The sequence below is a fragment of the Mobula birostris genome, chromosome 1 (genome assembly GCF_030028105.1).
Source record: "Mobula birostris isolate sMobBir1 chromosome 1, sMobBir1.hap1, whole genome shotgun sequence".
Classification (NCBI taxonomy): domain Eukaryota; kingdom Metazoa; phylum Chordata; class Chondrichthyes; order Myliobatiformes; family Myliobatidae; genus Mobula; species Mobula birostris.
The window spans coordinates 112,578,470-112,593,025 of NC_092370.1; the positions used below are offsets into that span (position 1 = coordinate 112,578,470).

Sequence of the window (14,556 nt, forward strand, 5' to 3'; positions counted from 1 at the left end):
TGATATGTGATGTGTCTTTGTGAGAGAGGATATCTATTAGTGACCAAAGACTTGATCATTCCTCGCACGGTCTACTTATAGGAATGGTCAATCAATTACCACAACTTAATTGGAAAAATTCAAGGTAATTGATAATGAAAACTGAATGTCACCTGAGACTGGTCTTCCTAGGAGAAGCCCTGGAACAAGCCAATAACTTTTTAACCCAAGGTGGCTAAAATGTTGCAGAGTATGTAGGAAGTGATACAGAAAGGAGTTAATGACAAAATATTCATCTATGGAGACTTACAGTTGTATTGGTTGAAACTGTACAATACAGGTCAGTAATGAATTGTACACTATTATTCCCTATGTAGCGTCTACAGCACAAGTACAGGAATAATTGAAGAAAATAAAAATGTTTTAGTGTAGATTGGTGGTTAGCATGGACTCAGTGGGCTGAATGGCCTGTTTCTATACAATATCTCTCTATGACTATAACTCCACAAGGAACTGCCCAGATATTATATTACCCAGAAGTAATTATTCCATTTTAATGCATGTCTGTATAAACTGACATGTTGAAGTTTGGACCTGTTTCTATGTTATACCTCTGTGACTATGACTTCATGGGGTAATAGAATAGTACAGCACAGTACAGGCCCTTCGGCCCACAATGTTGTGCCGACCCTCAAACCCTGCCTCCCATATAAGCCCCCACCTTAGATTCCTCCATATACCTGTCTAGTAGTCTTTTAAACTTCACTAGTGTATCTGCCTCCACCACTGACTCAGGCAGTGCATTCCACACACCAACCACTCTCTGAGTAAAAAACCTTCCTCTAATATCCCCCTTGAACTTCCCACCCCTTACCTTAAAGCCATGTCCTCTTGTATTGAGCAGTGGTGCCCTGGGGAAGAGGCACTGGCTATCCACTCTATCTATTCCTCTTATTATCTTGTACACCTCTATCATGTCTCCTCTCATCCTTCTTCTCTCCAAAGAGTAAAGCCCTAGCTTCCTTAATCTCTGATCATAATGCATACTTTCTAAACCAGGCAGCATCCTGGTAAATCTCCTCTGTACCCTTTCCAATGCTTCCACATCCTTCCTATAGTGAGGTGACCAGAACTGGACACAGTACTCCGAGTGTGGCCTAACCAGAGTTTTATAGAGCTGCATCATTACATCGCAACTCTTAAACTCTATCCCTCGACTTATGAAAGCTAACACCCCATAAGCTTTCTTAACTACCCTATCCACCTGTGAGGCAACTTTCAGGGATCTGTGGACATGTACCCGAGATCCCTCTGCTCCTCCACACTACCAAGTATCCTGCCATTTACTTCGCACTCTGCCTTGGAGTTTGTCCTTCCAAAGTGTACCACCTCACACTTCTCCGGGTTGAACTCCATCTGCCACTTCTCAGCCCACTTCTGCATCCTATCAATGTCTCTCTGCAATCTTTGACAATCCTCTACACTATCTACAACACCACCAAACTTTGTGTCGTCTGCAAACTTGCCAACCCACCCTTCTACCCCCACATCCAGGTCGGTAATAAAAATCACAAAAAGTAGAGGTCCCAGAACAGATCCTTGTGGGACACCACTAGTCACAATCCTCCAATCTGAATGTACTCCCTCCACCACCACCCTCTGCCTTCTGCAGGCAAGCCAATTCTGAATCCACCTGGCCAAACTTCCCTGGATCCCATGCCCTCTAACTTTCTGAATAAGCCTACCGTGTGGAACCTTGTCAAATGCCTTACTAAAATCCATATCGATCACATCCACTGCACTACCCTCATCTATATGCCTGGTCACCTCCTCAAAGAACTTTATCAGGCTTGTTAGACACGATCTGCCCTTCACAAAGCCATGCTGACTGTCCCTGATCAGACCATGATTCTCTAAATGCCTATAGATCCTATCTCTAAGAATCTTTTCCAACAGCTTTCCCACCACAGACGTAAGGCTCACTGGTCTATAATTACCCGGACTATCCCTACTACCTTTTTTGAACAAGGGAACAACATTCGCCTCCCTCCAATCCTCCGGTACCATTTCCGTGGACAACAAGGACATAAAGATCCTAGCCAGAGGCTCAGCAATCTCTTCTCTCGCCTCATGGAGCAGCCTGGGGAATATTCCGTCAGGCCCCGGGGACTTATCTGTCCTAATGTATTTTAACAACTCCATGCTGCGATATTACATCATCCAGAAGTAATTGTTCCACCTTACATAACTTGTACTGCATGTATGTATACACTGATGTATTGGCTCTACTGTATCAGGCATGACTGCTTAAAATCTTGACTCAGTTGCAGACTTGCACACGCTGTTAGCAACAAAGATACCTTCAAATGCATACAAACTTAACATGAAAGTTTGACAAGATGCTCACATTTCCTCTCCTGAGCCAGGATTAGCAATGTCTAATCACACTACCTCCTCAACCACAATCAGCCAATTAAGAGAAGATGGAAGGGCTATCTGTTTCTAATGGCTCAGTACTGAATTTATTGAGTCAATGTCCTATTGGATATTTCCAGATCCGCATTCAAAGAGCACTTCAACCAGTGATGAGACACAAGGGACAGTGGAAACTGGAATCTGGGGTAACAACAGTCCTGATGCAGGGCTCTGACCTGGAATGGCAACATTTCTTCCCCTTCCCCACCCACATCCCTGTCCCCCAGAAATGCTGCTCAACCCACAGAATTCTTCTAGCATAGGGGTTCCCAACCTGGGATTCACAGACCCCTCAGTTAATGGTAGGAATCCATGGCATAAAAAAGGTTGGAAACCCCTGCTCTAGCATATTGCTTGTTGCTACAGTGAGTACTGACAGCAATATAATTAGGACAGGATCTGGACAACAGGTTAATTGGATCAGTTGATATTTTCTCTGGTTTCTGAGGATGACCATATCATCTGTTTAGCAGTCAACACTTAATCATCGCCACTTATTCTCCCATCCGTTTATGACGAGTGCATAGCTGGAACTTAGGCAGAGATAGTGATGTCAGTGCTAAAGTAGACTCTTGGGAAAAATTGGGCAGATTATAATTACCAATTGGAAAGTGAAGAAGGAGCAGCTGATCTGCAAGCTGGTTAAGGGTTCAGAGCCTGTGGTACCGCAGGTCTAGGATTTGTTCGGTGGAGCACTTCCTCTTGACTTGTACTTTAGGGGATGGTGTTTATCAGTTACTCTCAACCTTCCTAGCCTTATGTGACAGGAGTCTGCAACTGTGATATGATTCTTACAATCAAGTAGTTTCTCACTGCATCCTTTCCCCAACAGCACTAGCACTAAACCGGAGGACTGGCAAGAAATGGGCTGTGCCATCTTAAATGTTCCCTGCTCATTTCCCAACAATCAAGAAGATTCCCTTTAAACATTCAAACCATACTGATCCAATTGTTGCTCTACTCCTCACTTGGTTTTCTTTCTATTAAGGTTGATAGAAAGTCAACTTGTTTGGAATTTTAAAGGTGTAACTGATCAGAGCCCTCCAGACTCCCACTGGGCAGGCTAGATTGAAACTATGCCCTCCTCTCACCAACATTACTTTGTAGAAGTGTTGCTCACTCTTACTTTAAGGTAAGAATGAAGTACTAGGTTTGTTCTTTGTGTAGCAGAAGCAACTCAACCAGTTTAAGCTATGAAGAACCTAAGTTCTCTCCAAGGCCTTGTGCTTCAACCCGCAGAAACACACAAAGATTTTGGAGGAATGCAGCAGGTCAGGCAGCATCTGTGGAGGGAAGTGGATAGTTAACATCTTGGGTCAAGACCCTTCAACTGGACTATTCATATGAAGTCCAGATGAACGGTCTTAACCCGAAACTCTGACTAGATTCCTCCAGTGCTTTGTGTGTTGCTCCATAGAAGCATACAAACATAGAAAACCTACAGCTCAATACAGGCCCTCCGGCCCACAGAGCTGTGCCAAACATGTCCTTACCTTAGAAGTTACTTAGGGTTACCCATAGCCATAGCTCCATATTATAGTGTCTGCGACCTTCTCTGTCTTTGTGCTTCTACCTGTTTCATTGAGTTAGTCAGAAATTATGTAGGGGAAATATTTTCACTCTGGGTTGTTTGGACTGAAATTGTAACACATTGCTTTTATACTTTTAAATTTCACTATAGTTTGTGTCTATATAGTTGATGCAGGTTCTAAGTGTGTACTACTGTAAGAACCGAGATGTACCGAGTGTCCATGGAGGGGTAGGGGTTTCGCGTGTCCATTCTGGGGCAACTCACTGATCTTCGATCCCTACCAGACACTCAGCTCTCACCAGCAGCTCCACACAGCTGTTTGCATGTGACAGTGGCCACGCCCCGGTTCACTGCTTCAACAGGCGAGGGCGGGGGTAGCCGGTGGCTTCATACTCCGCTGAGATAGGGACCATAAGACCATAAGACAAAGGAGCAGAAGTTGGCCATTTGGCCCATCGAGTCTGCTCCGCCATTTTATCATGAGCTGATCCATTCTCGTATTAAGTCCTACTCCCCGGCCTTCTCACTGTAACCTTTGATGTCCTGGCTACTCAGATACCTATCAATCTCTGCCTTAAATACACCCAATGACTTGGCCTCCACTGCCGCCTGTGGCAACAAATTCCATAGATTCACCACCCTCTGGCTAAAAAAATTTCTTCGCATCTCTGTTCTAAATGGGCGCCCTTCAATCCTTAAGTCATGCCCTCTCGTACTAGAAACAACTTTGCAACATCCACTCTGTCCATGCCTTTCAACATTCGAAATGTTTCTATGAGGTCTCCCCTCATTCTTCTAAACTCCAAGGAATACACACAAACCAATCTTCCATCCATGGACTCACTTTACACCACATGCTGTCGGAGCAGTGCTGCCAGGGTAATCAAGGACACGACCCACCCAGCCAACAGACTTTTCATCCCTCTTCCCTCTGGGAGAAGGTTCAGGAGCTTGAAGACTCGTACGGCCAGATTTGGGAACAGCTTCTTTCCAACTGTGATGAGACTGCTGAATGGATCTTGACCCAGATCTGGGCCGTACCCTCCAAATATCCAGACCTGCCTCTCAGCTTTTTTGCACTACCTTACTTTCCATTTTTCTATTTTCTATTTATGATTTATAATTTAAATTTTAAATATTTACTAATTTAAGCTATTTTTAATATCTTTAATATTTAATATTTGTAATCCAGGGAGTGTGAAGTGCAGAACCAAATATCGCTGTGATGATTGTACGTTCTAGTACCAATTGTTTGGCGATAATAAAGTATAAAGTATACAGTCCAAGAGCGGACAAATGTTCCTCATATGTTAACCCTATCATTCCCAGAATCATTCTAGTGAATCTTCTCTGTACCCTCTCCAATGTCAGGGACATGCCTGTCCTACCACGCGAAACCAGCTCCAGTGGATTGGGCGGATTAGATCTATGGTGAGATCCAATGGCCAGGAAGGTGACAGAGCATGGATAGTCCATGGAGCACAAAGAGCATGCCAAAGCACAGAAGACGTCATGGTCACCCACTGCAACCAAGGAAGACCCCAGTATGAGGTGCTTGCTCACACCACTGGATCCAGACTTCTGAGGTTGAGAGAGTGGAACCGTCCCTGTGCAATGGCTTTTGCACTTTAAAAACCTTCCCGCACAAGTTTCCCGTCATTGTCAGACATGACGGGCAACCACTACTGCAAGAACCTCTAAGATATTCTTAGCTTCACATACACAAGTCTGCACACCAGCAAACTAAGAAATTTATGATAGCAAAGCAGGATACGTACATGATAAGGGATGAGTGAGATGAGACTCCCAAGTGGGAACTTATCAAAATCCAGCTTTCCTGAGATTGATTCGATCCTCCCATGTTCTTGTGTCATTCCCACCAGCCTGTAATGAAAAATACAAATTAAAACTAAAGTAGTAAAAGGTGTCAGCCCTAGTAGACAAAACTGAAGATCCAGAAATGTGGGGGTTAAATCAATAGTTAAGTATCCATAGTATTTAGTTAAATGGGGCATTTATGAGACCACAATGGAATATGTTGTAGAGTAGCAATCTCCCTATTTATAGAAGAATGGTACTATATTGGAAACAGTTCAGAGAAGGTTTATTAGACTAGTGCCTGGAATGGGCGTTGACCTATGAGGACAGGTTAGACTGGTATCCATCTGAATTTTAAAAATTGAGCAAGGACTTCTGAGCATAGAATTTTGAGCAAGCTTGGCAGGGTGGATGAGGGCAGGATACTTCCTCATTTAGAATAATCTAGAACTAAAGGTCAATGTTTAAAAGTAAAGGTATGCCCATTTTAGACAATGATGAGATTTTCCCTTTGGACCTGAGTCCCTGGAATTCTTTTCCTCAAAGGGCAGAGGAGGAAAGCCTTTGAATGTTCTAAAGCGGAATACTGTAGAATTGCTGAGAGGTAAAGGGGTGAAAGGTTACCAGAGTAGACAGAAATCAAGAGTTATGGTTACAATCAGATCAGCCATGATCATTTTGAGTCAGAGAACAGGCTCAAGAGGTGGAATGACATAATCCTGTTCTTCATGTTTAAAGGTAATCCAAAGAGGGAGCAGTTGCTAGTTGAGGTCGTGCAAGAGTGCAAGGTACAATGTTTTACAGTGCCAGAGAGCACAGATTGGGGCTTGATTCCCTCCACTGTCTGTAAGGAGTTTGTACATTCTCCCTGTGATCACATGGTGTTCTGGTTTCCTCACACATTGCAAAGGCATACGTCCAGGATTAAGGTTAGTGAGTTGTGGGTATGCCCTGCTGATGCCAGATGCATGGTGACACTTATGTCCCAATCCAATCCTCGGATTGTGTTGGCTGTTTCAATATTTCAAAGTACATGTGACAAGTAAAGCTAATCTTTGATCTTTAAGTCCTATCCTCCAGCCTGTCTCTAGTGTGTATATTAAAGCTAGAGGGACAAAGAAAATATCTTTCTCTACCTTTGGCTTGAACCTCAATTATATTGCACCAGAAGTGATATACTATATTACCCGAACTGAGCAAAGACTTGGAATGAAACATTAATCCAATACTCTGTTTGCCCTCTCAGATGGCACAGATGATCCCACAACAACAGAATGAAGAAAAGCTTAGGAATTCTTCCTTATTATGAGGAATAATTATTCTTCATTTGCATCATTATCTCATTAAAGTACATATAATTTTATCCACAATTTGTCTGCTGTTACCGTCCTCCAAACTTTCTCATCAACAAACTTCCTGCAGGCATTGAACTAATAATTATAGCAAAAATTCTTAATAATTATATAGTAATTTTAGGTCTTTGCATTGTACAACTGCTGCTAAACATCAAATTTCACTTCATATGCAGCAGCAATAGTAAACTTGGTTCTGATCTAATGGGAAACTCTTCAAACCTTGATGGATACACTTCAGAACCAAAGTCACTCCAACCTCAGTAAGAAACTACTTGATTATAAAAATCATATCACAGTCTTATTTTGGGAGGCATCTCTCAGACATTGAGGATAAAATTTACTATTGCCTTCGGTGTGCCAGGACAGCTTTTGGTCAACTATGTTTGAAGATTCAGACCCCACAACAGGGACTAAGAGGCCTGGATGACCTACAGTAAGCACCTCAAGGCACTGGAATGGCACCATCAATGCTGTCATGTAAACTCTTCAAAAAAAAATGGAAGGACAAGCAAACTAATGTCAGGGTCTCCTCCCGGGACAGCATCCCCAGCATTGAGGCCTCAAGTAGCCTCAGTTGGGCAAATTTATTTAATGCCTGACAACAAACCCAAGAACAGACATTCTATGTCAAGGGGGTTGCTAGACAGATGAGGGAAAGATTCAAGGATGTGCTCAAAGCCTCCCTGAAAAAAATACAACATACCCAATAAACCTTATGAATTCCAAGTCCACAAACACTCAAAATGGACAAGGAGCATTCAGGATGGTATTGAGCACATTGACTTAACACGTCAGGAATACAAAGAGTCACCACCATATAATCTAATGATCCCCCCATTCTTTTGGGAATCTCCTGTCCCCTTTAAGGTTCCCAAAGTGGCCTCATCAATCACCTCAAAAACTCACAGAAGCAGAATGGAAGCAAGTCATTCTTATCTTGAAGGATTGCTTAAAAAGATCAAGCTGTGCTTTTCCATTTTCATAGTGACTGCAAAAGATGCTTCAATGAATTTTAAGTATATGGAATGTACTGAGTCCACTAGAAACATTTTATATATGTATATATATGTATGCAAAACATCCTTTTGTTGCCTGGGAAGAGTTTATCCTCCATCAAGTCTGGGAACTTGTGGTCAGGGAAATTCTGATCTGTTTGGATCCAACCAACCTATCCAGAGATATAATGTACTTAATCCAACCTTGTGAATGTCAGTAGGTAGAAAAGCCTGATCATCCTGGGTTTTGCATAGGACGTGCACTAGCAATCGTGGCCTTGCCGTTGAAATGAATTCTCTCTGCGGATAAAAAACACAAATACCACGGGCTACTTCAATCTGCTTCCTTGTGCTGATTGATGAGCATCCTGTTGAGTGATGAACTTGAAGCCAATAGCTGCCCAGGTAGAAGTAACTCAGCCAGAATTAAAACTATTAGGGAGAACACGGAGAGGACTCAGAAATCAATCTTGTTCATATTTTCTTACTTCAGCTCAGGGTGCCCCTCAATGATTGCATAACCAGTAGGCAGTTTTCCTAGACTATGCAGGCTCAATCCTGTCCAGCCACAGTTGACTAGTAGTTGGTTGCGATGAGGATAATGACCTATGACTCTTGTCAACACACGCACAGCGATATCATCCATCTGGCAGGAGCCAATCATTAGCTGCTGGACATCTGGGAGAAAATAAATTTGAAAAATGTTTGATTTTTACTAACATAATAGAAAATAGAACATAGAACATAGAAATCTACAGCACATGACAGGCCCTTCGGCCCACAATGTTGTGCCGACCATGTAACTTAGTCTAGAAACTGTCTAGAATCACCCTACCGCATAGCCCTCTATTTTTCTAAGCTCCATGTACCAAAGAGTCTCTTAAAAGACCCTGTTGCATCTGCCTCTACCATCATCGCTGGCAGTGTATTCCACACACCCAACAAACTTACCCCTGACATCCCCTCTGTATGTCACATAAAGATAGAGATCTCCTTTCCTTTCTTTTTGGCATGTGCCTGCGTGCAAGTCTGTGCGTGTGTGTACGTGCGTCCGTGATGATGTCTTTTTCATGGCTTCCACAAGGCGCAGAGCGAGAGAGAGACCGTGTGGCGCGCCACTCCTCACACAGACACCTTCGCAGTATTTTTCCCTTTATTTTATGAGGTCGAGTTGCGATCTTGACACTCAACCGGCCTTGGATGGAAAGCGTACTCGAGAGCAGACCCGACTGGTTTTGAACCCGGGAACCTCCACTTCTGGGTCCGGCGCCAATGTCGTTGCGCCACCAGACTGCCCAAAGATAGAGGTTTTCAATTGAGAGGTTCACCAAACTTTCAGGTTACCCTGTGCAATGCCATACTAAACTTAACACTGTTATTCCCACCATATGTTCTCTGTCATTTAAAGCATTTTTTATTCACTCAGATAGACATTATTGCCAATGCCAATATTATTGCCAATTCCTAATGTCCTAAAGAGTCAACAGCAGTGATGCATATGAGTCACCTATACTGTTGACAAGGCTAGTAAACAGCAGAACGTTTGTTTCTCCAGGACATTTGTTCACCAAATGTTTTATAAAAAATCCAATATTGTCACGGTTAATATCACTAACACTATTTTTTATTCCAAATTTAAATAATTACTTTAATTCTTCAGCAGCCATGGTGGGGTTTGATCCAACTCTCTATATCAACAGTACAAAATTCCTGCTACTAGCCCAGTAACTTTACTTCATTATACTGCTCTTCCCAGTCTGTTAACTGGGATCTCTACAGTGAGTTTTAAAAGGGACCTGCTGTACAACAATAAAAGTAATATTCCTCATGCTACAAGGGATTGTTGCTATCAAACAAATGAACACTGGAACTGTGTTCACAGGAACTTGGATAAGCTGGTGTAAAAGAGTGCCCACAGGAGCCAAACTTTTTGTTTATAGGGTTCCTAGAGATCTCCAAGGCCAGAGTCAGGCTCTACTGCAGGGAATTTTTAGGGAGGTGTAGTCAGTGAATGCCAATTTGGTGAAGCCAATTTTTAAATTTAGAAAGATAAACTTCATTCATAAAAATACTTACAATACAGTAAACATTGCAAGGTTTTCTTCATAGTGCCACTTACGTTAGTAGTGTTAGCACTTCATGTGTACAGAGCACGGTTGAGACTCCTAGCCTCCTTGGATCAAGTAATTGAGAAGGTTTTACACAGGGCTTAGCTCCTCAGTGTCTAGTGGCAGAAGGTCCTTAGACTGTAGTCCTTCCATACAAAGACACTGCACTGGCTGCACCAAGCTGTAGTGCATCGTCTAACACATACTCCTGCAGCTTGTAAGCGGTGTTCCCTTGTAGACATCTTGTCTGGAAGACCAATAGGTTTTGATCAGGGTGCAAAGTGCACCTTTCAGTGCCTTGATGTTTTCCTTAGTTGGGTGCCCCTGGGAACAGACTGTAGATCAGAGAGTCCTCTGTGTTTGCAGCTACTCAGCAAGAACCCCTGCAATCCTTTCCAGCCCTTCCATTGCCCAAGTCTGCCTCCTCTGCTTCTGTGGGCAGAAGGATAAGTACATGAAATTTCCTCTCCTTCTGTGTGGAGTTTTGAAGACACCCTTAATGGCCATAAGAAACAAACTGTGACATCAAAGTTCAAAGTTCAAAATACATTTGTTATCAAAGTACATACATGTCACCACATACAATGCTGAGATTCATTTTCTTAAGTAGCTCAGATCAGCAGCATGTGCTTGGAATGTTACTGAGGCTAGAAAGCTGAGGGACTGTAACCTTGACCTTCATGGACAATGCACTCCAGGTATGCAGGCGAGGCTGTATTTGAAGATGACAGAGATGACGGATCTCAGTGAGGACGAAGTGTTAGGAGCTGCAGAGGAGGCTTGATCCAAAAGCAGAATGACGGAGATGATTCAGCAATGGACAATAACTTTAATGAAAGACTATGAAAATAACAAGCCACAGGGGCCACTAAGCGACGGACAGCAGATACTAAGTACCACAGGAAATAGGGTAACTGAAGCTGAGAAGCATCTGATTGAGGCTGGCTGGTTCAATGGGTGGATAAGGACGGAGAATGAGAACTGGCTTAAATAGGCTACAGGTGATTAGTTGGAGACTCCTGCTAGTCGGGCAGATGTGGGGAGACTGACAGGACCCACCACCTATGGCTGGCACCTGATGGCCCAGGATGATCTCGATGAGTCAGGTGGAACTACTCGATGACCAATGCTTCCACAATGAAACTGGACAGCATCCATGACCTCTCTTCTGGCCATACCCTTCCTAGACAACCAGGTATTGCACGCCATGCCCACGACAACGTGAATCCATCAACTGGTGAACCGGGTACACTGGATCACCTAGGTTCTGGAGACGCAGGCTCAGGTGGGTTGAGCAGTCCATGGACAACAGGCTTGACGTACAACATGTGTAAGGTAGATGTGATCCTGAGGGTTGGTCGCACTTGGAGAAGGTAAGTGACTGGATTGAGGAAATGGGCAATCTTGAAGGAACCAATGAACTGGAGCGAGAGCTCATGAAGGGGCGAGTCTTGGGTGGACAGTCCCTCAGCCGGAGTAGTCTGGTAGGGCATGGATGGTGGTTAGCCAGGTGGCAGTAGGTGCGGTTGCCAGCTAGGATGGCTCTCCATGCCATCTTCCAAGCATTCCGGCAGTGGTGAACTGGGCCCTGGTAGGCAGGACCTCCACTGTTGGCTCCTCTGTGGGGGTTGGAAGCCATGAAGCAGCTCAAAAGGTGACGTACCTGTGGCAGAGGAGGTGATACTTCTGCCATGTGGAAGGGATAGAGATGGCAAAGCATCATAGAAGCTTCTCCACTTGCTGGTTAGCTCTTTTGGAGTGACCAGAATGGTCTGTGGATGATAGCCAGAGGACAAACCCATTGAGATGTGGAAGAGGGAGCATAAGGCTCACAAGAAGCAGGAGATGAATTGTGGGCCCCAGTCCAACACAATGTCCTGAGGGAAACCATGGAGGCGAACAATATGTTGGGGAACCTGGTCCACCGTCTCAGCAGCTGAAGGAATATCAGGGAGGGTAATGAAGTGAACCACCCTGGAGAAATAGTCCACTATTTTCATGATCACCGGAACCCTAAAAGAATGTTTCAAACCCATGGCGATCGGGAAACACAGGAATTAGGAGACCAGTAGGGGCCTCAGGAGCTCAGAGGACCACTGGCCGGAGGAATTAGACTGGGCAGATTGAAGGCAGGCAGCGTCGAACTTACGTACATTTGCGATTACAGTGGGTCACCAGAATCGGCACAGCAGAAAATCCAGAGTCCGTTGTGCCCCTGGATGACCGGAGAGGGGTGAGGAGTGGGGCCACTGGAATCCCTCAGAGGGCATGGCCACCAGCACGTACAGTCGGATGCCAAGCGTGTCACCCGCAGCAGTCTCGTGCCTTAGGGCTTGGCAGATCTGATTCTCAAGGTCCCAACCAATCGGGGCGAGGATGGAATGATGGGCAGAGAGTCACTCTCTGCTTCAGCTGCATCAAACTGTCATAACAGGGCATCAACGTTAGTTTTCTTGGAGCTGGATTGATAGGACATGGTGAGGTTAAAGCTTAAAGCAGATGGGTACCTCAGACTACTGAAGTGAGAGGTTAAAGATCTTAGTGGACACTCCAGTCAGTTTATCAGCAGAGGTTTTCTGTACTTGGCCATGTACCCCATCTACCAGATGCTTCCTGTGAGTTCACCCTCTGGAAGGGTGCTCACACATTGGCCTCAGAGACTGAAATCACAGGGTCATGGAGGACTGTGGGGGTTCATAATGTGAAGAGCTTCTCTCCATCTACACTGTAAGGATGTGTGTGTGTATTTGAATTTTACAAGCTTATGGAAAGGCAAGGATGCATGTCTTTGTTATGATGGACAAAGTTATGTACTCTTGCACACCATCCACCTAGCCCATATCCCTGATTCTCTGCATTGGCTCTGCAGTATTTTGACACTTCACTTCCTGACGTTCCATCATAAAATGTTGGACTCTTAACTATTATCCAAATGGCTTCAGGTGATCTCAACCAAATCCGGATAAGGTTCAGCAACAAAGTGATGTGAATCTCACCATAGAAGATGTAGTTTCCAGGGTGGAGTTCACTGAGACGTCCCATGTCTGTTACGAGGTGACTGCAGGAAGGTGTTGATCCAATGCTACTGCGAGGACACCTCACACCTGCCTTCTCCAACCTGCAAAGTTAACGATAATTTAAACACGTTCACAGGTTCCAGCACAGCAACTGATGGTAGGCAAATATTATCTTATTGGCCAATAAGACCAAAAAAACATGAAAATGGATCAATTGTTTGGATGGAGATCCTTTTCAAATTCCTTCTCTGTTTCAATAGATGTGCTCTGTACTCCCAGAATGCTCTCTGTTTAGTTAGAATTTCCAGTGGTTATATTTTCACCATCACTTTAAAATTTGGTAGATAGGAACATCACTGGTTGATGTTCTGGTCATTCCACGGTAGGAAGGTGATATGCAGAAAAGATTTACAAGGATGCTACTGAGACTGGAGGGATTGAGTTACGAGGAGAAGCTGGACAGGCTGGGACATTTTCCCTGGAGTGTAGGAAGCTGAGGGTTGACTTTAAAGAGGAGTATGAAATCGTAACCAAAATGAGATGAGAGTGTTGAGCAAACCACATCTCCAAGATGGCTTGGAGAGGAAGAGGAAGACCAGTAAGCTACACCCTTTCATCCAGCCAACCCCCAAACAGACCAGACAGCAGGTCACTGCCAATACAGTAAATTGAGGAAATTATAAGTAGTTGGTCATGGTAAGGACACCTAAAACTAGAGGACATAGATTTTAAGTGAGAGAAGAAAGACTTAAAAGTGATTTGAGGGGCATATTTTAATGAGGAGCACGTTTGCTGCCCATGCCACCACAGACTCTCAGATTAACATTGACTTACTTACCAACTCTGTCCTTGAGCACATCAACAAGTGTGTAGATAGAGTGACATCACAAAAACAAATAAAAGTTTTCCCCAATCAGAAATCATGGATGAACAGAGAAGTTCGCCTCCTGCTCAAAGCCAGAGATTCAGCTTTCGGATCTGGAGACCAGGAGGCTTACAGCTCAGTCAGGGCCAACCTGAGGAGGAGAATCTCTCAGGCTAAACACATATACAAACAGAGAATCGAGGAGCATTTCAACTCCTCGGACCCCCGGCACGTGGCATGGTATACAGGTCATTATAGACTTCAAACCACTAGTACTGTGCCCCCTTCCAGCTCTGCTTCCCTCCCTGATGAGCTCAATTACTTCTACGCTCGCTTTGACCGAGAGAACAAGGTCACCCTCAAAGCGGATCTCCCACCTGATGAACTGCCTCTCTCACTTTCCACCTCCGATG

At 44.2% G+C, this 14,556-nt stretch overlaps 1 protein-coding gene across 1 annotated transcript in view; it reads right to left on the reverse strand.

Moving 5' to 3' along the window:
• LOC140203714 (D-serine dehydratase) overlaps positions 1–14,556 on the reverse strand; it is a 60,603-nt gene that overhangs the window by 12,717 nt on the left and 33,330 nt on the right. The window contains exons 4-6 of the mRNA XM_072269778.1: positions 13,258–13,379; positions 8,642–8,831; positions 5,764–5,869 (exon numbers count right to left, since the gene is read on the reverse strand). Coding sequence (XP_072125879.1) covers positions 5,764–5,869; positions 8,642–8,831; positions 13,258–13,379 — 418 coding nt within the window. The remainder of the gene's footprint in view (positions 1–5,763; positions 5,870–8,641; positions 8,832–13,257; positions 13,380–14,556) is intronic.